Below are 25,736 nucleotides of genomic sequence, written 5' to 3'. Positions count from 1 at the left end.
CTCATTTCGACATGCCAAACTGCACACCGGGCTTCTCCATCCCTTCCCGCGGTGCAGCCACAGCCATCGGATCGCTGACCCGCGAATGGACCAGACAATATCCCTGTCGCTGCTGGGCTGGGCCCGCGGCCTCTTCCCCCCTCGCACCTCACAATTCCCCCAGGTTTCGGCTGGGACTCTGCGAGCATCGCAGGTTTTGGCTGGGGCTCTCGTTGCTGTTCTGTGCCCTGGCTGTGGAGGGGAAGGGCCGGTGGTTGGGTGGGTGTTCGGGCCGGCGGTGCCGCGGTCCCGCTGGAGGCTCGGCCCGGGGCGGGCTCTGCGGGCCCGGGGCCGCCCCCGGCCGTGCACGTGCGCCGGCCCCCGCCCCGATTGGCTGCGCAGCGTCACGTGCTGGGGTCAGCTGACCCGAGCGCGCAGCAGCGATTGGCGGAGCGGGGGGGCGGGGCCAGCGCAGCCCCGGGAGCGGCGGTGCCGCCATGTCCCGCGGGCCGGGCCGGGCCGAGCCCCTCCGTTCCCCCGAGGGCCTCGACCTCGATGCGGAGCGGGAGAAGATCCGCCGAGAGATCGAGCAGCTGGAGCGTAGCCTGCAGCCCGGCGGGGCCGACATCCCTCTGGCCCTGTCCGACTCCAGCCTCAGCTCCGGTACGGGTTCGGGGGGCGGGCTCGGGGCGCTCCCCAGGCAGCCGCCGGCGCCGGCACTTTGCACATTCCCTTTGCACCCAAGAGCCCAACAAACACCGCCAGCAGTGAAATCGCGAGGCCTAAGCGAGCATCGCAAACTGCTGTGTGAGCTGCACCATCGCCCAGCCCTCCTGCGCCTCCTAAAGTTCATTTTCCAAAGCCGGAGGAATCGGTGACAGTTCGAGCTCTCTGTCCGGAGAGGCTTCACCCACCCGTGCTTTGATCGTGCGGCTCTGTGTAACTTAAGCCGGACGTCTGTAGCACACCCGAGTGTTGCTGAGGGGCTGCTGGTGCGAAGTTTGTGTTTCTCCTGGCTTGGAATGTTCACTTGGCTGCACACCCGGGAGCCTCTCGTGTGCAGGACCAGGATGCAGCTTGGTTGTTGCTGTAGTTATCCAGAGCTGCTCTTTTCCTTCTCCAGGACAAAAAAAAAATAACATAAGTGGATATAACCAAATACACTTTTTACTTGACAACGTTGTCAGGATCCAAACCCTCTGATGGTCATGTCACATCTCTCTGGTGCTTTTTCCTTTGTGTTTTAATTGAAAATATTTGGGTTTAAAGCTTTCCTTTTACCCCACTACAATCAGCGTTTTTGTATTTTGTCTAACAGATGATGATAATGAAGATGATGATGATGAAGATTCTCATGCTGAAATGGTAATTGTTTTCTCTTTAAGCATGTATTTCCACCTGTCTATTGAAGAGAGCAGGAGGAAGGGAAACGTCACCCTTTTCTGGGGAAATCCAGGCAATTGCCTTGGCTTTGTGCTCAGTAAGACCTGGAGTTTGGGTATTCCTGCCCAGGATTTTGTTATTCAGTGTCAGAGATTTCTTCCTGTGACAAGTGCCAGGGTCAGAGGCCTGCTGGCTCTGGTGCTGCTGCTCTGTGTCCCTGCAAACCCCACAGGCTGTGGTCACTCAGCAGGTTCAGCTGAGGAGGGGCTGAGTTACAGAACTGATTGATACAGACCTGCTTTTAAAGCAACTCTTTCTCTCTCTTTTCTCCCTAAATGCCTTATTTCCCTCAAGGAAGTGGAAAGAGAAGAAGACAGCAGTGATGATGATGATGATGATATTGAAAGCCTGCCACAGGATCCAGAAACCTGCCTGCAGATGAACTATGTGTACCAGGAAATTATCAAGGAAAAGATTGAGGAAGTGGAGCTGCTCATTGCACAAAACAAAGAACAGCAGGTGAGCAAAGCAGGAGTGAAATGTTCATTTCTGTGCTTTTCTGGGTGGCCATTTGCCATCTTTCCTTCCCCTCCAGCCCAAGACTAATGTGGGTTTATTTGGCTGACATTTCAATGCTTTCTTACAACCAAAAGTGGGTATTTTACACGTTATATTTTAGCTTGTTGTAGCAAGTTAGTATTTTATTCATCTCTTTAATCGTCTGCAGTGCACTGTGTAAACTCAGGAAGCTCCAAATCCTGCCTTTAACTCTTGCACTGATTTACAGCCTGGTGCTGCAGATGAACCCTGCTTGGAATGTTTGTGGTGGCTCAGCCACTGCTCTCTGAAATCAGGAATTCGAAGGAGACATTGATGCTGTTCAATTTATTCTTGTATTGCAGAAGGAAATCATGTGTGAGCTTGATGGTTCAAAAACAGCAAAGGCAGGAGATGGCAGAAATCTACCAGCAAATGTGTTTTTGGGTCATTTTATGAAGCCATACTTTAAGGATAAAACAACAGGAATTGTAAGTAAATATAAGCAGCTTCCAGACTGACATGTCTTCAGTGGTAGATGCACACTGTAATGTGTTTAAACTGTTCTAATTTCACTTGTGTGACTGAATGTCACCACTCAGCCTGAAACCTTTTTCCTCTCACTTGTCACTCCCCCTCTTTTGGAAATGTTTGTTCAGCCCTGTGAGTTCTGAGGGTATTGCAGCTGCCAGGGGCTTGAACATTCTTGGTTGCAACTTAACTTTATTTGTGTTCATCTCCATGACCCAGTTCCATGCTGCAGTTTAAAGCACTCATTGAAATCTGACTGTCTGTGAAACTGAGTTTTCTCTGTATCTGAAATTTTCTGTATTTTTTTAGTATTTTCTCGGGCAATTATTAGTACTTTTTTTCATGTGTTTTTAAAAAGTCATCAGTAAAAGGAGATCTTTTTGTGGTAGCCAAGATGTCACCATCTATATGTTAATATATTCAAGCAATGCCTGGTAATATTTCTGTTTAAATTATGTATATGTGAGCTCTTGCTAACAAAGCTCAACACTGAGTGTGATAGTTTGCCCAAGTTTGAGTTTCCAGTCATTTTTGTAGCAGTTCATGCTGGAGTTTTAAGAAGAAACAGTAATTTTGTCTGACTCTCCAGTGTATCTAACCTTTCTAATCCTCATCAGGGCCCTCCTTCCAATGAAGATGCCAAGGAAAAGGCAGCTCAGGGCATAAAATCCTTTGAACAACTGCATTCAGCCAAGTGTAAGTAAGTCTGTGTGCTGTTCAGTGTTCTAGAAGAGCTACAACATGTATATATCCATATAACAAACATATATATTCATGGCCAGATGAGAGAAATTCAAGGGACACCTGCAGCTCCAGATGCTCCCAGGGTGATTCCTTTATCGGGGTCTCTTTGGAGATCCCAATAAAACTGAGCCGGAGGCTGTGCCTTGCCAGAGTCTGACATGATGTTGGTGATTTGGGCAGGGAACTCTCACTGCAGAGCTGGAGGACATTCCCAGGGGTGCTGGGAGCAGAGGGTGTCTCTTGGCAGTGGTTTTGCTCTGATGTCTGGCTGCTCCTCTGTTTCATTTAGGGAAAACTAGAGAGAAGACGCTGCTGCAGAAGTCCGTGGTGAGCGACCGCCTGCAGCGCCTGCTCCAGCCAAAGCTGCTCAAGTGAGTACTGCCCAAAAATCCTCTTTTCTCCTGTTGAGAACATTGTATGGGAGAGGAGGAGAAGGTAAATGTGGAGATTCCACCTTGCTCCAGCAAGTTCCCGTGTTAGTTGTTTGTGTTTGTGGGATTTTATAGCCATCTATTTCTTCCCATTGGCACTGTGGTATAACTTAAAATACTTTGCAGGGCTTGAAGTTGAAATTGTGATATGTGGTGAGGCCTAATGGTGTGTCCAGCAAGGGATTTCTGTGCTGGAGCTGGCACAGTCTTTATTGCTGTTGCAGCAACCGTTGATTTGCTCTGTAAACACCAAAATTATTTATCTGAGACGTGTTCTGGGTCAGTGATTGCATTGAAGGGGCAAAAATAAGGTAATGAGTGTGCCTTGTGGGAAAACCTGGGAGAACAGTTTTGTGTGGAAATGAACTTGAAGGGAGGAGTGATACTGATGGGGAAACTGTCTCTGCTGTACATCTTCTGATGCCATTGACCTCATTCCCATCTGTCCTATTAAGCAGTGCTAAAAATGTCTTTGAACAGGATGAGTTACTGGAATCAGAAACTGGAGAAAGTCAAGACTGAAACAGAGAAACAGACCTTGGAAAAGCAAATCAAAGGCTTGGAGCAAGAAATAGAGTCAATTAAGTAAGAAGTTTTTCTGTGTTCTTGGTGAAAAATGCAATGTCTCAGAGTTGTGCTCTAAAAGTTCTCTCCTTCCACTTCTAGATGTGACATTTGGAGAAATGTTTATTTGTGTTGGCTTGTAAAAAATTAAGTTCTGTTGAGGCTCTGCAGCTCTCTCATCTCCACAGTTCTTTATTAAGAAATGTGTTTGGGCCTTGATACACAAAGTGTAGTGTCTGTACCCAGTAGAGAGGTGCTGCTTTAAGTGGTTCTTACTTTAGCAACAAAGGACCAGAGAGCTCTGAAACTTTTTGTACTTCTGAGCTTTTGCTCGTGAACTAATCTAGAGCAACATATTTGGATTAATTGTTTCTCCTGCTAATCTGAGTGTTCCCTTCTTGTGGAAGTCAGGAACAGGTGGGAGGAATGAGATGAGGCAGGATCAAGAAGACAAAGTGTTTAATTAACCATTTAATACAATTCTGTCTTTTTCTTTGTACCTTCTGCTTTAGCCAACTCCCAGAAAGTGACTTAATAGGAAACAGATTCGATGAGCATGACTGGGACAAGATTTCAAACATCCATGTGAGTTGGGGGATCAGCTGTTTTACTGCCTCTGATATCTGTGTCCTTTCTCTGGAGAACCACCTGACCAGTGTTTGCAGCTTGCATTTCTGCAAGCTGACCGTTAAGTGATTTCAACTTGTTAAATTTGGGGATTTAATTCTGGAAAACTTGGCAATAAGACATATCTGGAATGCAAAATACTGGTTTTCCTGTTTGTCCAGGTGTCTTAATCTCAGCTCTGAGACTAAATGTATTTTTGTTGTTTCTTTTAGTTTGATGGACAACGTAGCTCAGAAGAACTGAGGAAGTTTTGGCAAAATTGGGAGCATCCAAGCATCAACAAAAAGGAATGGACTGAGGAGGAAATAGAGAGGCTGAAGCAGATAGCTGCTAAACACAACTACCTGGACTGGCAGACCATTGCCCAGGAGCTGGGGGTAAGGTCTGAGGTGACAGGTTGGTTCATTCTGGCTGTACTTTGCCTCGTGTCAGGTTTAAAATACCATGTTAATGCTAATTCACTGTTAATTAATGCTTTCTGAGAAGTGTCCAAGAACAGTACCAAAAACGTTTGGTACTTTAGCTTTTCCCTTTTGCTTTTTGTCCTCATAAATAACCAGTTACCTGCTTCTCTCTGTTTACCTTGTGTTAAGACAAACAGGACACCTTTCCAGTGCTTGCAGAAGTACCAAATCTATAACAAAGATTTAAAAAGGAAAGAATGGACCAAGGATGAGGATCAGATGCTTTTAGAGCTTGTTCAAGAGATGAGAGTGGGAAGCCATATCCCATACAAGAAAAGTAAGTGACAAACCTTCCATTCACCTGGAATGCTTCATTCTCCCATTCTCTTTTCCTTGGTGGAAGCTTCCTGTACCTGCCTGGAAGTTTCATTATATCAGCAAGAACTTAATATCTCTTGGACCCTTTATCCATCTTGGAAATTTGGCTGAAGCTGCTTGAGCACCGTTGTTTGAGAGATTAAAGTGCTGCTTATGACAGTCACTGCTTGTAACTGTTGTCCAGATAAAGGAAGAAATATTAATTACAACAGAGTTAAATAAACCTTTTAATTTCTAGTTGCTTATTACATGGAAGGAAGAGATTCTGCTCAGCTGATTTACCGCTGGACAAAGAATGTGGACCCCAGCTTGAAGAAAGGACCCTGGACAGCAGAGGAAGATGCTGTAAGCTCCATTCTCTGGGCCTGGAATTGCAGGGTGGCAGTGTTAGACTGCTGAGGTGTGGCATGGCTCTATCTGAGCTTTAGCAGTGGCACAGAGAAGTGTAAAATAGACCAAGGTGGGCACTTTACAGCTTAAGAGGGCTTAGAAGCCTCTAAAAGTTTTGTTCAGAGATTTGCACAGGAAACAAATAGAGCTGCTGCTGTCTCAGGCCTGTTAGGATTGATACTGGTGAGGATTTCAGCTCTTGTTCTGTCTGATGCCCACAGATGCTGATGGCAGCAGTTACCAAGTACGGGGCGAAGGACTGGTACAAAATCCGCACGGAGGTGCCGGGCAGGAGCGACGCCCAGTGCCGAGACCGGTGAGTTCAGGCCCGGTACCAGCCCCTTAACCAAGGGAAAGCTCTGATTAGGAATGCTGGGTTTGTTCAGCCTTGGAGTGCAGTGATGATCTGATTTTTACAAGCAGGATTGAATGTTCCTGACTGCAATGTCTTTATTTTGAAGGTACTTAAAAGCATTGCACTGGGATGTAAAGAAAGGCAAGTGGAGCTTGGAGGAAGAGGAGCAGCTGATTGAGCTGGTTCAAAAACATGGCCTGGGTAGGTGTTTCTGTGGCTTAATCTATACAGGTTTAGAGGTGTCATTGAGGTTTTCTCCTCTTTCATTGTAAGCCCTGCAGGCTCTGCTTTGTACTGATGATTGCAACTTCTTTGTGTTGTGTGTTGTGGGTGTTAAGGATCTGAGATCCATTCATGCAGTAACTCTGTCTCTTATCCATGGAAATGTATAATATGTGTGTGATGGCTGCACTGAAAGGCCTGCTGCTGAGTTTGTGGCACAAATAAAAATGTTCTGCATCCTTTTCAGGTCACTGGAGTAAAATAGCTTCCGAGCTGCCACATCGGACTGGCTCCCAATGCCTGAGCAAGTGGAAACTCATGATTGGTGCTAAGGTATTGTGGAAATCCTGCTATGTCACAGTCCCATCTCTTCAATTAAGTTTCTCTAACCTAAAAGTAGAATCCTATAAAATCAGTTTTAAAAATGACATTGATTTCACATGATCAAGGTTTTTGTTGTGGATTTCACAGTTTAATTTTTTGATGTGGAAAGCAGCCTTTGTTCTGAAGGGCTGAAGTAAATTTGCTATATATTTGTATATTATCTAGAATTCTTTACTGCCTTGAAATGCCTGTAAGGATGGGATATATGTAGGTTTTCATGTCTGTACCTCATGAATTGCTAGTTTTAGTCCCAGTCACTTGAGAAATTCTGGCTGCTTAAGACCATATTGAAGGTGATCTTATTTCCAAAATCTTGCTTCCTTTGAAAAAGGAAGCTTACTGATTTGAGAAAGTTGCAAGGCAGGGGTGGACACTGACTAAAACTTGTCTGTGCTTGTTTAAATCAAGAAGAAAAGATCTGGGGCGACCAAACGGCGTCACGCTGAGGAGAGCTCCAGCCCTTCAGAGAGCAGCAGTGAGGAGGACATGGAGCTGAACTTGACAGACAGCTCAGAGGAGGAGGAGGTGACCAGCACCACAAGGAAGAAGGAGTATGCAGTCCCCAGCATTGACCTGTGGATCCCAACAGGGACTGACATGCAGGAGGCAACGGGAGAGAGATACCAAATCCAGTCCCTCCTCTCTGCTGCGAGGGCTGGTGCAGGGACCAGCTGCAGTGACATTCCAAGGGCAGCCAGAGATGGAGACAGAGCTGCTGATAAATCCTCTGAGCTGTACACCCTGCTGAAGGGCATTGCACAGCCCCATTCCACAGACGTGGTGGTGAAGAATGCAGCAGAAGTGATGGCCAGGGTGAGCTGGGATGGGAGCTTGGATCAGAAGTTAGAAGGGAAGTGCAGCTGCTGCAGTAAGGGGAGGATGTGGTGAGCAGATAACATCTTGCTGTTCATTCCCTTGTACTGTTAAGCCAAAAAATGTGAAGATAATTACCCAGTAGGTTCTGATTTTTGGGTTTTGGTGGATTCCTCACACAAAACTTTTATGAAATAGGCATTTGGTGTTGCAATGATGCACAAGGATTAAAAGTAAAGGTCTTCACGTCAGGGTTGATTTCATTTAATAAGATACCTTCAATAGCAGGAATGTTGAAAACTTGTACCTGCTGGGCATATCCAGTGCTAGTAATTTTCTGTGAGTTATTTTTTCTTCTGTCTTTTCTCATGTGCTTTCCCCTTCAGGCTTCCCAGAGTGGAAAACAAGTGCTGCAGGTCAGCCTGGAGGACGTGAGAACAATATTAAAGAATAACACGAGCTTCCAGAGGAGACTTGTGAGTGCCTCTTGTGTGTTGTCTGCTCTTGTGACATGAGCACTGCCAGGCTGTGCTTAGTAGGAATTTTTTTTTATATAATCATAGATCTTGCACTGTAACCCCAAGAGGAAAAGCTCACAGTTTTTTGTCCTAACTGTCCTGTGAATAGTTTGTCCTGGGACTAATGGCAGAACCTTCCTAATGGGAACTCTTAATTGTGTGTTTTTTCATGCACGGCAATTAAAGATGCTAAGACCTCCTGGCAGCCTTTTAGCCAAACCCCCAGGAGTGGGTGCAGCTGTTGGCCAGGATGTCCAGGGGCTGCAGGAGCTGCCAAAGAGAGCTCAGCGCTGGGCCAGGGAGCACTGGAAGCGGCTGAGCCTGGACAGGAAGCTGCTGATGGCAGTGACCCCCTGGGTGGGCAATGTGCTGCTGCCCCGCACCTTGCAGGCTGGGAGGATGGCTTTTCACCAGACAAAAGGTACTGGGGACCCATCCTACCTTTGTCCCTGCTTTCTGATGTCTTCTGAGTGAATTCCCAGCTGATTGTGATGTCGGATTTCTTTCCAGCTGCTGCTATTCAAGAGAAGGTTAAGTCAGTCAGTCTTACTAGCACTCCCCTGTTTGCACTGCTCATTCAGGTAAGTTCTACTGTTTTAATAGCATTACCTGCTTTCAAACAGTGCTAGTCTTTATTTTCCAGCATTTGAGGCTTAAATAAATGGTTTATCTTTGTTTCTTAAACAAATAATCTAATTAATGGATTCATCTGCCCTCATGGCTTGCGTATGAAATTTCTTAAATAAATCCTGCATCCAAAATCTGATCATGCCAGGGCTTTTTCTGTAAGTGTAAAATGCCCCCAGAATCTTGCATGGGAAGCATGTCCCATCTATCTTGTTCTGTCACTGATCCCACAAAACATTTTTGTACTCAAATGTTAATGAAGCTCTCACCTTGCAGCTCTTCCAGATTGATACCAAAGGCTGTATGAAAATTATTAAGGAGAGGAAGCTGAGGCAGTTGGAGCTGCTTAAGGCTAATGCAAGGAGTCCTCAGCAGGTATTGTGTTTTTAAGCTTTTCCCACTGAAGTATTGCCAAGTAAACACTTTAATTGTGTGGCCACACAGTTTATATGTGTGTTAGCAGTTTGGTTTGGTTCAGAGGCAGAACAACATGCTGGCTGTATGGCCAGGAGCTGGCAGATATAGGTTTGATTCACATCTGTGCTGTTTTAATCATCTTTAGATTTATCAGAAGTATAATTTAATATAATTTTTTTACAGGCTTCCCAAAATACGGAGACTTCTTCAGGTACCTATTTTTATGATGTGCAAGAACTTTCACATAATTCGTCACTGTTACATTAATGACCAGTTTAACTGAAGGAGAACTTTGGGGACAAACCCCCATTGTCATGTTCATTTTTGCTACTCTTGGATCTTTAAACATGTTCCCCTTTGGTAAGGACTGGAAAAAACCCTGGAGGGCTGGGGGACCAGTGGCACTGGACCAGTTCAGTGGGGTGTTAAGGTGCATTCCTGGCCCATCTTTGATTTCTGGGGGCAGTTACCACTTGTTCAGTTGTCAGGACATGGCTTGATTAAATCAGAACTTTGGTGTTGTAGGAATTCTCACAAACAGGAATTTTGCCACATCCCTTGATGTTTAATAGCTGAAGAATGGCTTTTGAAAATACTGTTCATTAATTGTAATTTTATTTCCTTTCCTCTGCAGGCAATTCATCCCAGCCTTGTTCCCAGAGGAATTCCCAGCGGGGCATACCAAGGAATACTGTCAGGAGACCTCTTGCCTTGAGAGCACGAGAACCTTCCACTGGTGCCTTGGAGAGCTGTGCAGCCGTGCAGGGGCAGGGGCGGAAGGCTAAAACTGTCTTGGAATTGCTGCGAGAGAAGCGTTTAAGGGAGTCCCAGGCCAAGAAGGCCATGCAGAGGACAGTGCTGGTTGCCCCACAGGTGCTGGTTTCAGGGCCTCTGATAATCCAGCACCCACCACAGCAAATCATTCCCTCTGCACAAGCAGCAAGCAAACCTGCAGCAGCTGCTGGTACAGATAGCCAAGTACGGGGTTCACCATTGCCCACAAGGACTTCTTCTGCAGGTTCTGCTTCTGCGCTCGTGCCTGAAAACCATTCCTCAGCAGTGCCAGAAACTGGGGAAAGCCCTGGTTGCTCACAAGGGACAGATCTACAGTCTAAGAAGGAGCTAAAAGAGCAAGCTCTGGAAAGCAGCCCTGAAGGAAGGGGTTTTCCAGGCAAGGATCCATCTGCAGCAGAGAAGGCCCCAGAACAGCGAGGGTGCAATGGTCAAGTCACAGCCAGTAGCTCAGCTTCAGCAGTGTTGCAAAACCAGGCTTTTGTGCCACAGCAGATCACAGTGGTGCCCCTTGGCCTGGAGTCTGGCACCAACAAATTGTCCCTTTCCACTCCAGTCACCTGTGAGCTGAAGAGTAATGGGCCACAGCAGAGGCCAGTCAGCCTGCTGCCCGCTCTTGTCACTCCACAGGCTGGTTCACCCGTGATTCCCAACAGCATCCTGCCCTTGGCGTGGGTTGTCACCCCCCAGGCTCTGCTCCCCAGTGCTGTGCAGACTGTGGTGGGTGTTCCCCAAGGAATGCCAGGTGCTGCTGGGGGAAGTCAGTGTCAGCCAGCTGTGACTTCCAATGGCAATGTCTCTGGTTTGGGAGGGACTCCAGCTGGAGCAAATCCACCTCAGCCCAGCAGTGCAGAGACAAAAGGGCCAAGTTCCCAGCTGGCAGGAGTTCCTTTGGGAAAGGATGACCAGTCCACAGTTCTCTTACCTGTGGCCTCAGTGAGTCCTGGATGCAGCACATCCAGCGTTTCTGCTGTAACCCCCTCATGTTCAGATGGCTCCTCCATGGCTCCAGACTCCTCTGCTCCTCCAGCTGCTCCTCCAGCTGACAGCCCAGCCCCGTGTGCTGTGGTGCTGCCCCAAACACAGCCCCCTGCCAGCACTCAGGGCTCTGATTCCCAGCCCGTGCCCAGTCTCACCAGCTTGGGAAAGAGCAGTGACTCTGTCACAACAAAGAGATCATCCTCCAATCCAGACAGCATCAGGAAGTGTGTTGTGCTCCAGCCAGGAGCTGCAGCTCCTCACAGCAATGTCCCAGGGAGCTCTGGTTGCTCTGGTGCCCAGGCACGGAAGAAGAGACCCATTGCCTCCAAACCACCAAGTGCTGACGTCCCTCCCCAGCCAAGCACTTCCAGTGCAGAGAAAAATCTCCTTGACTTCAGCCTGATCTCCCTGGAGGATGAGGGGCTGGTGAAGGAGTGGCTGAGTGGGAAACGAGGGGTCCAGGTGCCATCACTGCAGACCAGGCTGCCTTATTTGCCACCTTTTCTCTGCAACATAAAAACCCTCTCAAAACTCCTTGTGCAGAAAGCAGCCCTGGAAGAACAAGCAGCCTCTCTCCTGCCCTCTGAGGCCAGTGGGGATGGGGGCACTGGGGATGTCTTCCATGCTATTGGAGAACTGGTGCAGCAGAAACTGGGTGATAACCCTGCTTACCTCCTGCTGAAAGCCAGATTCCTGGCAGCCTTCACACTCCCAGCTGTCCTGGCAACTCTGCCTCCTCCCAAAGTGACAACAACTCTGTCAGCCAGCAGGAAGCAATATGAGGAGAGTGATGACGAGGAGTGGCAGAGTGAGAAAGAAGTGTCTGAGGAAGAGAGCTGTGGGAATGAATTAACAGGAGTACAGGAGGATTGGAGACTTGGGGATGAGCCTGGAGACAAAGATCTTGATTTACTAAACCAGGTAAAACAGATTCCAAGGGCTAAAAGCAGAATGTTACTGCCAGATAAATACTGCACTGGAATCCAGGGGGAAACCCCCACTGTTCTTAAGTGTAGCAGAAATTTGGTCCTTTTGAATAAACACAGTTTTACAGCTGATGCAAGGAAAAGCTCTGCAGCTCAGCTGGGAGGGTAGAAGCCCATGGTTTGTATGGCACCTTAAACTTGCCATGACAGTTCCCAGAAGTGGGTATCAAAGCTCCCTTCCCCTTTCTGTTTATAATCTGCTGCCCCGACACTTGCATTTTTGAAATCAGGCCTTTGTTCTCACTCTGAAAACTCTGATATTTTGTGCTGTCTCTTGACATTGGTAATGGAATGTTGTCCCATGCTTCATTGTGAAGGTAAATGAAAAACTGTTTTAGAAATCTTGCCAAGCTCCCTAAAATAAAAAGGTGGCTGAAGGGGTTATTTGCAGTTCTTGTGGTGTTGATCATCTACCTTGCTTCTGTTGCAGGGCATGAGGGCTGAAGAGAGCGCTGCTCAGTCTGCCTTGGGCTCCTGCACTGATGTGGCTGATGCCAGAGCTCCTCAAATCAGGAGAAGTGCCCGCTTCAGGAAGAGGAGGAGGTTATGAGAAGGAAATGTGTGAGTAGCTACTCAGTGGTTTGTACTTCTTGCTGAGAAGCTGAACCACATTTGTCTGTGGTTCAGCTCAGACAATGAATCATGACCCCAGGAAAGGACTGAAATGATCTCTGCTCTTGTTCCCTGAGGACACAGAGTTCTACACTCACCATCGTCACAGCCTAAGGCTGATAGTATTTTGGGGAGAGGGAAAGTTGATGTCTCTATGATAAAATTATACATCAGACTCGGGAAATTCAAACATTTGGCAGCCTTTTAGTTCATGCTCTGCCTACTTAATATGCACCTAGTTGGTAGCACTCTACGGGCTTGAGAGTGGAGTTTTTCTTTAATACTTCATCCTTGAACAATTTAGTGGGGTTTGGGGTTTATTTCCCCTATTTGGCTTCATTTCTCTATGGTTATAGCAGGCCACCTTCTGTAGGGTACGAATGGGTGATGTCCTAATTTCTGCTGAGGCTTTTGGAGCACTGGATGGAATGAACATGAACGGTGTTTGATTCACGTGGTTGTCAGATGAGACTGGTTGGGGTGTTTTTTTCATGGAAATTCGTTTTAGTAACTCCAAAAGGGCAACTTCCCTGTGAAAATGCTGTGAATGATAGGAGCTGTTTGTGCTTTGTTACAGGGGTCACTGGAATGAGCTCTGCCTTCCTGCATGGCGGGAAGGAGATAATCTTTGCACTGTTCACCTTTATCACTTCCAACACGCTGACTGGATGGACCTGGGGAAGAGGAAGATGCTGGATTGATTTTCCCATCCCTCAACAAAGTCTGCATCTGTAGGCAAGGTGCAAAAATGAAGGAAGCTGGCTGGAGGGAAATCTTTCAGGCACAGACTTCTGCTCTTTCAAACTCACACCTGTCATAGATGCTGGGGGGGAATATTGCTGGAAATCTGGGGAAACAAGCAATGGTGGTTATTTATTTCCTTCTTGTGTTAGCCCCTATTTATGTGAATGTTTATCCATGTTCAGAATATGTTAATTGGGTGGTTTTTAGTGCTGTGAAAGTGGCTTTGCGTGGTAACTGACTGAATACTGTGGAATAAGCAGCAGATTAATTTTGTATCAAAATGAGTCTTAAGTATTTGTTGAAATACAGATGTTTTATTTTTCTCACTTAAAAATTACTGATGTATTCTGTGTGGGTTTTTTTCGTGGTAAATAGTGCTTTTAATAATGTGTGTATGAGAGTGATTGCTAATGGGAAAAATGAAGTTTTCAGGCTGCATGAAAACCAGGGAGAACGTGGGGAATGAATATTCATGTGCCTAAAACTGCAGGATTGAATTAGGATTCTTGATTCTTCCACAGCCTGCCCTGTACAGACATCACAAATCACTTAAAAAAAACTTGTTTCTTCATTTATAACCCAGCAATTTCTGTCTCGCAGAGAGGTGCAAGGTTAGCTGAGGCAAAGCTGATAAAATCTAGAAGGAAAGTGCTGTGAAAGCTTCATTCCACTGCACTGACTGAACTTCCCTGAGTGTGGTGGGGAGCTGTGTTGCATCTTTTCTGTGAGGTCTCTTCAGGCAGAGCTGGGGGCAGAGGGTCACTGGGTGCCAATGCTGCTGTCACTTGGTGTCAAGACATTGGGGAGCAATAGGAATGATTGTGGAATGGCTTTCCTCTTGCAGTGTACTCTGTTTTCCATAAGCCAGTACAGATATCAGTTTTCCAGGAAATTCAGCTGTGGCAGGAGCTGCTGCACAGTTGTGGGTGCTGTGCCCAGGCTGTTACAGTGAGGCACTGGTGGGAAAGGTGAGCTGTGCTCTAAACGATTGTTGGCCTTTGCAAAAGCTGCTCAAAAGGTGCTCTTGTAATTTGATTGTGGGAAAACTGTATAAGCAGCAGCTGTCTTTGTCTTTTTTCAGGATTAAATTGATTTGTCACTAGAATAAAACCTCACAAGCCTAACTGGTCAATTAACAGACACTCTGATTACCTTCAACAAGGGCACAGCTGACACAGGTACTGCATCTTTTTTTAGTGTAAAGCTAATTTAATGACAAGAAACACAGGCTGAAAGGATCTCTGAGCATCTCTGCCCTACTCCTAATGATAACATGGAAAAACTCTCCATAAACTTAGAAAGCAGAACAAAGAGTGGAGTGGGAAGCTAATGGGAATATGTGTCATGCTGCCATGGCATCGGAGCCTGTGTGCTCTCCAGGCTTTTTTAAAACACACTTTCTGAGTGAGTTCTGGGTTCAGCTCCAGGGCTGTGGGAAGGTGGGGAGGCAGGCACAGGTCTCCTGGTGATGCTCAGCATCGTCACAACGCTGCTTGCTGGGCTGCTCCTCTAAGTGCTGCCAAGGCCACAGCCTGTCATTTGGGAATGATGGGTTGTGTTCCTTGCTTTGCCAAGACTTGACTCCCTTCCCCTCAAAATACCGAGTTGTCATAATTATACTGGAAGCTTGAGGACATCCAAAATTAGAGGCATCAATATAGAAAGCATCCTTCTCAGCTGAACTCCTAACCAAGAGCGAGTTCTTGCTGCCACCTGTTTTCCTGGATAAAGATGTTAACACCTGGAAAGCCTTTGAAGAGCCTCTTTCTTCTAGTTTTGTGGCTTGTTTCATCCCCTGAAGTCAGCTGCACACACCTATGGCTGTGACTTTCCTTCTTTTCAGTGTTTCTGACCACTGCACAAGGAAACTTTCTGGACCCCAGTACGTACTTGAGTAGGACAGACTAGAAAACAAAACCAGAATTAATCTAAAATCACTGCCCATGTGTCGCTGCTGACTCATGGTGCCATTACCATCTTTCTCCTCCCCCATCACCCATTCTGGCTTCCCCTTTTTTTATATATCTCTCTCTTTTCCTTCCCTTTCGTGTCTCAGGGTATAGCTGAGTAGTTTCCCCTTTTTTCTCAAACCAGTTTTGATCCTGGAATCATCTTTTCTCTAGTCAAAATATAGAGGGAGGCTGCCCCCAAGACAGGTTTTCTCAGAGCCAGGACACAGGAGGAGAATCAAGGTTTGTGACTGCAGAGGCACAGGTTGGTGATACAGAATGGCTGATATTAACAGGGAATAAAAGTTTATTTTATGGCTCTGAGGTAAAGTGTCAGCTCTCGTGGGTGTCAGATTTGGTGTCTGTGTGGTCAGACAGCACGCAGGGATCTCAAATGCTGTGAGGTGGAGAGGGAAGAGTGAACTGCTCGTGAGGCAGAGGCAACAGCTGATTAGGACACATCTGCATTCTCAGTCTGTGAACATCCTTGCTTTCACCACCACTGCCACACTGCTCTGAGAGGCTCAAGGTCCGCTTGTTTGTTTTTTGGTTCTTTTTTTCCAGACAGGACAACGCTGCTCACTGGTTCCCCTCACTGCTGACATGCTGGAAGAGGATAATGATGAGATCTGTTGGAATAACCTGGAGAACTTCCGTGTGAAGCTGATCTCTGTGATTGACCCTTCCCGGATCACCCCTTACCTGCGCCAGTGCAAAGTGCTCAGCCCGGATGATGAGGAGCAGGTTCTCAATGACCCCAGCCTGGTCATGCGCAAACGGAAGGCAGGTGGGAGCACTTCAAATACTTCTGTGTAGTTTCTAGGCCATTGGTTTGGGATTGTCTGGGGAGTTAGACATTGGAAGGACTGCCCAGGGAGGTGCTGGTGTCACCCTCCTTAGAGGTGTTTAAGCAAAGCCTGGATGTGGCACTTGGTGCCATGGTCTACACAAGGTGGTGTTCAGTCATAGGATGGACTCAGTGAGCCAAGAGGTCTTTTCCAACCTAATTGATTCTGTGATTGGATCTCAGGGACTTTTGTATGTGGAGGAAGTGAAGCCTTTTTTTTTAACGTTACAAACAGGTAAAGAGAGAAATAACTGAACAGAATCTCCTGTGGCCATTATTTCAGGTGTTCTTCTGGACATTCTTCAGCGAACAGGACACAAGGGCTTTGAGGCATTTATGGAGAGTCTGGAGCTTTATTATCCCCAGCTGTACAAGAAAATAACTGGCAAAGAGCCCAGCAGGGTTTTCTCTATGATTATAGGTAATGTTTGTGTTCTCAACAACATCTCTTCCTTTGGTGTTGCTGTGCGGAGTCGGGAGCACTCCCTGCCCTGCTCCCTGTGTGCTTCGGAGGAGGGGTTCTGGGAAGAACAGCCCTGGTGTCACTGGCTGGACTGGGGAGGGGGAGGAGGACGCAGAAGGCTGAATTCTTCCTTCCGCCCGTTGTGTCAATGATTCTGTGGTGCAGGAAGGCACAGAGCAGAGAGGCACAGTGGGGATAATTTGATCACACATCATCAGGGTTGGTTGCAGTGATCTGGAGGGGAAGCTTAGCTCAGTGTGTGCCTGGCAGCAGCCAGGACAGCAGTGAGTGACCCTTGCCCCCCAAACAGACACGGCTGGGGAGTCTGGCCTGAGCCAGGTGCTGATGAACGAGATCATGAAGCTGCAGAGCGCGGTGCAGGAGGAGCAGCGCAAGGCGCAGGAGCTGACGGTGTGGCTGCACTCCAAGGAGGACGCCCTCAGGGAGATGTGGGTCAGGGACAGCCTGCTCCGCAAGCATCAGGAGCGGGCCCAGAGGATGAAGGAGGAGAGGGACAGCCTGAGCAAGGAGCTGCGGAAGTGCAAGGACGAGAACTACAACCTGGCCCTGAGCTATGCCAAGCAGAGCGAGGAGAAGAGTGCGGCCCTCATGAAGAACAGGGACCTGCTGCTAGAGGTCAGTCACAGTTTCTCCAGCTTCCCCCTTCTTACCTGGCCCCTGGGAGGCTGGGCTGAGCACCTTGTCTTTGCCAACGATGCTCCAGTCCTGCATGAAGCACTGAGCATCTTCTCTAGCATGTGTCTTCATGGTCTCTAGCTCAGCCCTCCTGTGTTTTACAAGCTGTGCTATGAATAATGACCAGTCTTGCCCTCACACAAGGCTGCTCTCACAAAGGCAGCACAGGAACATGTATCTGTTAGCACACAGGCAGGATTCTGGTTCCCAGAGCACAACATTTCCTGAGGAAAAGAGAGCTGGGGAGAAACTTGCCCCACATTTGTCTGGGGAACAGAGTGAGAACTGCTTTTGCAGGCCAGAGCTTCCTCCTTGCTCTTGCTGAGCTCTGAACCTTCTCATAGATCGATCACCTGAAGCACAGCCTCATGAAGGCTGAGGATGACTGCAAGCTGGAGAGGAAGCACACGATGAAGCTGAAACATGCCATAGAGCAGCGCCCCAGCCACGAGGTGGTGTGGGAGATCCAGCAGGAGAAGGAGCTGCTCTTGGCCAAGAACCAGGAGCTGGAAAACACTCTCCAGGTTGGTAGGGTGGTTGGGTATGGACTCAAAGGATTGTCTGTAGCAGCCAGGGCAGCGATGCTGCAGTGAAGATGGTGGGGGTCAGCTGTTGCCCAAGTCAGATAGAGCCCTGAGGGGAGAGAATCGATACAGAGTTAGATGGTGGCCCTGTCTCACTTCTTCCTTTGTCCTGCAGGTCGCCAGGGAGCAGAATTTGGAGAAGAGCCTCTCCAAGGATATGCTGGAGAATGACTGCAGCCAGATCCTGGAAGAGCGCCGGGAGCTGGTGAACACCATTTACAGCCTGCGCAAGGAGCTGCACCGAGCCAAGGTGCTCCAAGACAAAGTAGGTGCTGCTGTTCAAGTTCCTGCTGAGGGTCATGGATAAGACAGGCAGGTGAAGCACCTGCAGTGTCTTGCCTGTGGAGCAGAGCAGCTGCTCAGGAGCAATCCCTGCTGCTCCTACTGTAGTACCTGTATTTTAACACTCTGTGTGTGGCAGGTGACAGCTCAGACACCCCAAAGAGCTCTGGCCAGAGCAATCTGTGGCACAGAGACTGCAGGAGTGGGGTCAGTCGGGCTCAGGTTCTGCCCACAAGCAGGTGCTTTTGACCTTGTCTCAGCAGTTTGCAGAGGAAAAAGAGGTGCTGGAGCTACAGTGCACATCTCTGAGGAAGGACTCCCAGATGTACAAAAAACGGATTGAAGCTGTTCTGCAGCAGATGGAGGAAGTAGCTTTGGAGAGAGATGAGGTGATAACAGATTCCTCACTGCTTATCACTGCTTTGCTGCTTGAAGTGGGCAGACAGTGCAGCCCTGCCCGTGCTGCTGTGTGAATGCCACGTGTTGTCCCTTTGCACAGGCTCTCCTGACCCGAGAGCAGTTCCACGTGCAGTATTCCAAGAACCTGGTGGAGAAGGACGCCTACCGCAAGCAGATCCGGGAGCTGGGGGAGAGATGTGACGAGATGCAGCTGCAGCTCTTCCAGAAGGATAGTCAGCTCCTGGCCACTGAGGCCAAGCTGAAAAGGTTGCAGCTGGAGCTGCCCACACCGGTATAACTCTCCTCCCCTTGATGGGATTGAGAAGCTGAGGATGGGGTCAGACTGTGGCTGTTCCCAAGCCTTTGCACCTGAGCAGCTCCAGCTCAGCAGGCAGTGACCACCTGCTTGAGCCACCATCAAAATTAATTAAAACCACTGCAGTGCAAATGCTGAGTTTAGAAAATGAAAGATAGGATGGTTTCTATGATCTCACCCTGGTTCCAGGCATGGAAAAGCTGGGCAGATGCAGGCTAAGGCCAGCTATGTTTGTATTTGGAGCATTTCCAAAGGTGATGAGGGGTTCCTCAACCACCAAAGAGTGACTCTAAATAGAGACTGGATGTGAGCCATTTTGATGAAATGGGGAGCTAAGTTTTCTGGAACTAAATTAGATATATTTTAATTAAGATGGCATCTTGTGTACTTTCTCGAGTGGCCAGACAGGAGTGTAGGAGGCAGCAAATCCACACTTCTGTGTTTTCTGGAGCTCTCAGTCTCCTGTATGTTCCCTTGCTGTCACTTCCTTGCTTATGAGGAATGATTAATCTATACTGGTTTTGTTTCAGACCTCTGACCTGGATGACACCTCCTCCAGAGATTCCCAGGAAGTGAGTAGGGTGCCTTGTTTACCTTTCACTTTCCTCTGGGATGGTTTCATATTCTTCACCTGTGCTCAGTTCCCCAAGTATCAGCAGTTTCTCACAGCTCAGGCTCATTTCAGTGACATCAAAAGGTCCAGAGGCAGCAAAACAGTGACAGAATCTCCCTGTGTCCTGAAATTTTAAGTGTAGGACACAGTTATGGCATTAGTCAGTGAGATTTGTTGAGTGTAAGCAAATCGAGGGAATTGAATTGTTTTGAATTGCTTCTAATTTTCCCTCTTGTGTGAGAACAGGCAAAAATAAGTCTTACCCTGGGGCCATCAATAGTAAAGAGTTTCACTTAGTTCATAACTTCAGTGAGGGAGTGATTGCCACATTGTCTGGAGGCCAGAAGTATAAATGAGGCCAAAGGAAGCTGGATCTACTCACGGAGGATAAATCTATGAGTAAATCTGTAACTCCTGGCTAACTCTGCTGTTTGCTGGCAGCAGCAGGGAGAGGTTGGTTCTAGCATGTCCTGGGGTTTATATTCCTTTTTTTTTTGCTCATACAGACTGAGGGACAGTTCTGATGTTCTTGCTCTGTTTCTGTCTCACAGCTTGCTCTTCACAGTCACCTGGATGAAGATACACAGACAGCTAAAAGTAAGGGTAAAACACTGAGTAGAGTTCTGGAGAGGATGGTCCATTCTGTTTTGCTCTCCTGGAAGATCTAAATGATGGGAGATTTTTCACAGAAACTGAAAGACACTGTTCCAAAAAGGCTTTTTTATTGTTCTACTTCTCTCAGTTTGAAAATGTGTATCGTGACAGCTGGTCACTACAGAAGGAGTTTCACCAAAATATGGTCTGGTGTGAAGTGCCAGGATATTCACAACTTGGGGAGCAGGGACAAATTATGGTTAAAATAATGATTAATACGTTTCTTATGGTGACCTCTGACATGAATATTATTTTTAATGCACTGAACACAGGAGCTGCTTGGCAAAGGTTTGTTTTGCTCCTGCTTAAGTAGGAAGTGGAAAGCTGTGTCCCTTCCCGAGTGTGGTGGGGAATTCCACCATCCTGGGCAAGATTCAGGGCTCAGTTAAAATGAGAAGTGACTTGTGATTTATCACAGGATGAAGTTCTGAGTGCTTTGGGCTTGGTTTCAGTTCTGCTGTGGACTCTGTGCAGTTACATCACAGCTCTTCTGTGGAAGGACTGCTGCAGGGAGAAGTTATTTTGCAATGGCAACCCTGACTAAAGCTGTGTTTTTTTCATCTTTCAGAAGATTGCCTGGAAGGAGAAAACGAAGAACTTAGCCCTCGAGAGAGCAATCTGCCCCCAAAATCACCAAGTGTAAGAGAATCTTTGTGGGCTCTTATTTACTATGGCTGGGGTTTGTGATCTTTAATGTTCTCATTAATTATGGATTTACCAGCTTAGAGAAGCGTGTCAGCAGCTCCTGCTTTATCAAACTCTGAGCACTTAGTGCAGAATCCACCCTCCAAAAAGGGTGAACTCTGAACAGCAAAACATTTACAGGGGACATTTCTCCATTTGTGCATAAAAACTTCCTCTAATTACTTTCTTCCCTTCATCTCTGGGTGGGGATGTTTTCCAGTTTAATTGTCTGCAGTATGACTTTTGGTGCAGAAAAAAGAATCCCAAATTTACAAATGTGAAGGAATAAATGTAGTAAACCCATGTGAAACAGAAGTGTTACAATCCTGCCCACACAATAAAGAACCTGCTGTACTTGACTGTGCAGATGAAGGAAGCAACCTTGTGTTAATACTGATCTGAGTTGATCTGATGAGGAATAAATTCATATTTGTTTGCATTTTTGGGGTTTTTTTTCCATTTCAAGGAGTGTGGCTTGGCCAACGAGGAACTGGCAGAAAAGGAGAGGAGAAGGATGAAGGACTGCTTTGAGCGTTACCGAAGGTCTGCGCTGCAGTAAGCAGGGCTTCCCTGGAAAATATCCATGATTTGTATTTCCCCTTTCCTGTCACCAAGCTTGATTCATGGAGGGCATAAAATGAATCGCAAAAGGGACTAATACATACCAACAGTATGAAATGCTGCTTGTTTGCAGAAGATACCTTCTAAAAATGGTATGTCTGGTCTTGTTTTCAGAAAAAGAGCAATGAGAAGGGTGCCCAAGGACCGGCACCACGAGGCAGACTGGGAGAACACCTCGGGCAGCGACAACACCGACACCGAGGGCTCCTGAGAGAGGGACAACACCAAGGTCCCTTGGGAAGGGACAACAGCGACACCAAAGGCTCCTCAGGAGCCAACCCCTGAGGGAAACACCAGCCTATGCGTAGGGTGGCTGTGCTTCTCAATTTCACTCTCGATGGACTGTTTAGATTTTAAAACCATCCAAACAACCATTTATGAAAAGTGCTAAAGTGACACTATTGTTTGGCTCTGACTTCCCCGCAGTTAATAAACACGTTTAAATATCTACGTGTGAGACAGGGCTGGGCTGAGCCGCTGGTTAATTAAGCGTTAATGAAGGGCAGGTCCCGGGCGCTGCCCGCTACCAACATGGCCGCCGCGGCCGCCTCAGGGCCTGCCCGGTGCGCATGCGCGGTGCGATGGCCGCGCTGAGGGCGCTGCTCCGCGCGCCGCCGCCATGGCGGCCCTGCCGCCCCCGCCCGGCCTGAGGGGCCCGGCCCCACCGCCCTAGCGCCTCTCTGGGGTCCGACCCGCACCGTCCCGGGGCCGCTCTGGAGCCCGGTCCGCCCGCTCTGCACCGCTCCGGGACCGCCGCCGGCCACGCACTATCGCCTAGTGTACACCTGCAAGGTGGGCCGGGGGGCTCTGAGGGCACCGGCGCTGGGGTGGCCGGGGGGTTCTTGGTGTAGCTGTTTTCCTAGTTTTAATCTTGCAAAGACTTAATTCAGAGTGGAAGAGCCCTCTGGAGGTGTCTAGTCCAAGCTCCGTGTTGGAGGAGGATGCTCGGGGTCTTTTGAGTATCTCTGAGGGTGGAGATCCCACAGCCTCTGTGGATGCTCCTCATTAGGGAGCCACAAAAAGCAGTAAAACCCTTCTCAGCCTTTGTGTCTCGGGCTGAACTCACGGCATCGTAACATGATGGAGCCGACTTGGGATAGTTAGAGGTGAGGGAGGGAAGAAGCTTTTAATGGCAAAAGTATTTTTGTCTTAAAAGTCCCTGGAGCTGCAGTTACCGTGCTCATAAAATGCACTTTGTTTTTCAGGTTTGCCAGACCCGCTCAGCCAAATCCATCTCTAAGGCCGCCTACCACCGAGGGGTGGTGATCGTGACATGTCCCGTCTGCAGAAACCACCATGTCATCGCCGATAACCTGGGCTGGTTCTCCGACCTGGAGGGAAAGAGGTGAGTGTGCCAGCAGGATCCTCCTCACACCCTGCTCCAGGGTGCAGCTTCCTGAGCTGATACCTTGTTTCAGTGATGCTTTTAAAATGCGGCTCATACTAAAAACAAAGTTTCCTCCAGGTCATTAAGACACATTGACTCGGTTTTCTGTCACTGTAATATTACTGTCACAGTCTAGGATCCCAATAAATCGGTGTGAAGCTGCAGCAGAAGCTGTGGGATACACAGGGGTCCTTAGTGGTGCCAGCAGGTGATCTGCTGTGGAATTCCAGTGATTTCTAACTTCTCGAGATACCTTTTAAGACTTCTGTTTAGCTGTAATTGCTAAATTACTGATCCTAGTGGATGAAAACAGTCCCAGAAAGTTTGGGTGGTTTTCTGTGGTGAATTTGGGTGGTGTTCGTGGTGATGTTCTTGTGATTCACTGTGTCGTGTCAGTCCTGAGAGCGGAGTGCAGCGAGCCTGTGTGTGACTGTGTTGGGCCTTTGCTGTGGTGTCACTGTTGGTTCTCAAATCGCTGTCCAGGAATATCGAGGAGATCCTGGCAGCCAAAGGGGAGAAGGTGAGACGTGTGGCTGGTGAGGAAGCCCTGGAACTGCTGCTGGAAAGCTCGGCAGAGCCCAGGCCCCAAGGTCAGCTGGTGGAAGGGGACAGCGGGGAAACCCCCTCAGAGCCTGGCAGCAAGGGACACACCTGACACAAGGGATTGTGGCCAGTGGGACAGGTGTGACACATGGGATTTGGGTCATTTGGCTCGTGGCAAGAGACTCTTCACCTTCATTCCCCAATTTCAACTGTCTGTGTTTCAAATAAACTCGGGTGTTGGGTTTTCTGTGTTGTGTGTCTTTGCCTTTGATCAAGCTGATGTCTTTAGAGATGGTGTAGATATTTTTGATGGTACTTGTTTTGCTGACTTTGAGGCAACTTTCAGTGCCCCAGCAGTGTCCCATGCCTGGCTTAGTTCCCTGCTGAGAGGGCAGTCAGAAATTCTTTGTCCATGTGTGTTTGACCTAACGAGGTGCAGCTGGAGCTGGAGGTTTTAGGGATGCCCAGGTGTGGCAACTGAGGAGATGGGTCCCAAAATTCTAAATTGATACCACCTGAGGAGATGGATCCCAAAATTCTAAAGCCAAAATGACCCTGCAGGAGGGTCAGATCACCAGCTCTTAATGCAGTCAAATGCTGCTTTTATCCTTTGACATCTTCCAGAGTTTTGTTCTGTGCCACTCATGTCAGGGCTGAAAGTTTTGTATTTTGATCCCACTCGAGCTCCAGCATGGGGGTTTTACAACTCCTTGTTGGTGAGGGGGAGTGTGGGTGTGAAGGTAAAATTAATAGTTTTGGAGCATGGTGGAGAGAATTAGAGCACATAGAAAGTTTTCTTGGCAGATATTGAGGGACTTATTAGTGCTACTGCAGTGTGTTAAGATTAGTTAGAAATTTAAAAAGTAATAAATGACAGATGTGGGAGTTTGTCAGCATGCAACTCTCGGGTAGTGGTGGATGAGGCACTGAGGTGATCATGTTCACTTAGGGCTTGTTTCCTCTGTAGGTGCTTTCTTAGGGTTTTGAACTTGCAATCAAAGACTAACTGAATTTGGAAGAGCCTTCTGGAGGATTCCAGTCCAATCTGCTTGTCAGGGGAGGATATTCAGGATCCTGTGAATATTGATAAGGGTGGAGGTCCCAAACCTCTATGGATCCCCCTCATTAGGGAGCCACAGAAAGCAGTAAAACCCTCTCAGCCTTTTTGTGTTGGGCTGAGCAAACCCAGTTCTCTCAGCCAGGCATCTCCAGGTGCTTGTGGTGCTTCATCAGCCAAGGATTCAGTGAGGGCATTGCAGGCATTAATGAGTTTCATCTGGAGTGTTCCCAACAGTTACATGTGTTGCATTATAAGTGTTGGGTCAGACCACCAGGAAAGTTGTCATGTTCCTGTGGGTGTGCCAGTGCAGAGTGATGAAACAGGGGCAGGAACTTCCATCAGCCAGCTCGTGTGTGCTCAGATCCTGGTGAGATACAGCTCTCCCTGAAACAGCCAGCTGCTGGAATGACCCAGAATTGAGAAACAGAATCTTGCAGCTCAATGCACTGCTGTGTTCTCCCCCTGAGCTGGGCTTCTGACACCTATTAGTACTGCTGGAAAAGTGCTTGTTTTATTACCTTTAATCTGAAAATCAGCGTTCTGCTTCCATGGTGCTGATGCCTTTGACGGGGTGGAACAGAGCAGCTGTTGCAGGATCCGTGTTGCCTTGGAAACAACTCATTTACAACCTGGCTTTTTTATACTGTTTATACTGTTTTCCTTACCTTTCTTACCTGTTACTGGGTCCCAGCTACAGGAAGGTGGTGCCAGCTTTTGCTGTGTTATAGTGAAAAATGCAGCAAAATCTATTTTGGCTGTTCCTAGATTTTAGTGTTTCCTTGTCCCAGTGCCCTGAGGAACCAGGTGCTCTTTGGAGGCAGGACAGAGACAGGTCCCTGTGCCCTGGGGCTGTCTCTGCAGCTCTGAGCATGGAGGGTGGCAGTTCTTTCAGGCCAACATCATGGGAGGGAATTTTCATATAAAACAAAAAGATTTACTGCTAAGAGATTGCAGATAAAAAAGGGAATTTTGCACTCCCTTTAGAACTGTGTTTTTCTGAAAAATGGTGTGTCATGGGGCAGTGGCTTTGCTCTGGAAAGGGCATACAGGTGATCACACGGGCTTGCTTTAGCCAAAGGCAGGGAGTGAGGAGAACACAGCCTTTCTCCGGGGATGCCTTTCTCCAGGACTGACAATAGCCCTGTGTTGCGAGTGCCTCTGGTTGCTTGTTAACAGCTAGGTAGGAGAGGGCAGGATCTCGTGTTTCTGCAGGATTTTT

At 47.8% G+C, this 25,736-nt stretch overlaps 3 protein-coding genes across 8 annotated transcripts; all 3 read left to right on the top strand.

The window, feature by feature from the left end:
* The first annotated feature begins 100 nt into the window (after positions 1-100).
* Positions 101-14,593, top strand: SNAPC4 (small nuclear RNA activating complex polypeptide 4). 4 transcript variants are annotated; one of them, XR_005603268.1, is made up of 25 exons: positions 101-642; positions 1,298-1,344; positions 1,717-1,881; positions 2,265-2,390; positions 3,048-3,126; positions 3,464-3,545; positions 4,086-4,190; positions 4,682-4,754; positions 5,009-5,173; positions 5,390-5,537; positions 5,817-5,923; positions 6,190-6,284; positions 6,430-6,524; positions 6,793-6,878; positions 7,338-7,742; positions 8,129-8,218; positions 8,447-8,681; positions 8,771-8,841; positions 9,164-9,262; positions 9,488-9,515; positions 9,939-11,998; positions 12,494-12,624; positions 13,253-13,415; positions 14,264-14,387; positions 14,501-14,593. XR_005603268.1 is itself a non-coding variant. In XM_020584492.2 (23 exons), the coding sequence occupies exons 1-22, from the start codon at positions 477-479 to the stop codon at positions 12,611-12,613; spliced, it is 4,644 nt and encodes a 1,547-aa protein (XP_020440081.2). In that variant the 5' UTR covers positions 101-476; the 3' UTR covers positions 12,614-12,624; positions 13,253-13,756. The 4 variants fall into 4 exon arrangements, 2 of the variants coding, with proteins under 2 accessions (XP_020440081.2, XP_010396123.3); XR_005603267.1 differs by lacking the exon at positions 14,264-14,387; XM_020584492.2 differs by lacking the exons at positions 14,264-14,387; positions 14,501-14,593 and having other exon boundaries at positions 7,341-7,742; positions 13,253-13,756.
* A 38-nt stretch (positions 14,594-14,631) lies between these two features.
* On the top strand, positions 14,632-21,990 carry CARD9 (caspase recruitment domain family member 9). Of its 3 annotated transcripts, none has more exons than XM_010397818.4 (13): positions 14,632-15,611; positions 15,933-16,155; positions 16,499-16,636; positions 16,989-17,314; positions 17,719-17,898; positions 18,074-18,223; positions 18,501-18,629; positions 18,740-18,931; positions 19,486-19,527; positions 20,120-20,165; positions 20,791-20,861; positions 21,373-21,461; positions 21,642-21,990. In XM_010397818.4, exons 2-13 carry the CDS (start codon positions 15,972-15,974, stop codon positions 21,736-21,738), a joined length of 1,644 nt encoding a protein of 547 aa, XP_010396120.1. In that variant the 5' UTR covers positions 14,632-15,611; positions 15,933-15,971; the 3' UTR covers positions 21,739-21,990. The 3 variants fall into 3 exon arrangements, with proteins under 3 accessions (XP_010396120.1, XP_019140437.1, XP_019140439.1); XM_019284892.3 differs by having other exon boundaries at positions 14,632-15,633; XM_019284894.3 differs by lacking the exon at positions 14,632-15,611 and having other exon boundaries at positions 15,937-16,155; positions 18,504-18,629; positions 21,373-21,449.
* On the top strand, positions 21,828-23,704 carry DNLZ (DNL-type zinc finger). The gene is given in 5 exon segments (XM_010398017.3): positions 21,828-21,831; positions 22,029-22,173; positions 22,175-22,319; positions 22,733-22,872; positions 23,398-23,704. Coding segments are annotated over 5 exon segments (606 nt in total). The 3' UTR covers positions 23,570-23,704.
* Positions 23,705-25,736: the final 2,032 nt, after the last annotated feature.

This window comes from Corvus cornix, chromosome 17, assembly GCF_000738735.6.
Source record: "Corvus cornix cornix isolate S_Up_H32 chromosome 17, ASM73873v5, whole genome shotgun sequence".
Classification (NCBI taxonomy): Eukaryota; Metazoa; Chordata; class Aves; order Passeriformes; family Corvidae; genus Corvus; species Corvus cornix.
Note: the sequence above shows the minus strand (reverse complement) of the source record. Positions and strands in the feature narration are given on the sequence as shown.

Excerpts from the sequence above, each read along its gene's own strand:
- CARD9 (XM_010397818.4), top strand. The coding sequence starts at position 15,972 with ATGCTGGAAGAGGATAATGATGAGATCTGTTGGAATAACCTGGAGAAC. Across the intron at positions 18,224-18,500 it reads CCAAGGTGCTCCAAGACAAA|CAGTTTGCAGAGGAAAAAGA; the intron begins GTAGGTGCTGCT and ends ACCTTGTCTCAG. Across the intron at positions 18,630-18,739 it reads TAGCTTTGGAGAGAGATGAG|GCTCTCCTGACCCGAGAGCA; the intron begins GTGATAACAGAT and ends CCCTTTGCACAG.
- SNAPC4 (XM_010397821.4), top strand. The coding sequence starts at position 477 with ATGTCCCGCGGGCCGGGCCGGGCCGAGCCCCTCCGTTCCCCCGAGGGC. Across the intron at positions 3,127-3,463 it reads ACAACTGCATTCAGCCAAGT|GGAAAACTAGAGAGAAGACG; the intron begins GTAAGTAAGTCT and ends TGTTTCATTTAG. Across the intron at positions 6,285-6,429 it reads GACGCCCAGTGCCGAGACCG|GTACTTAAAAGCATTGCACT; the intron begins GTGAGTTCAGGC and ends TTTATTTTGAAG.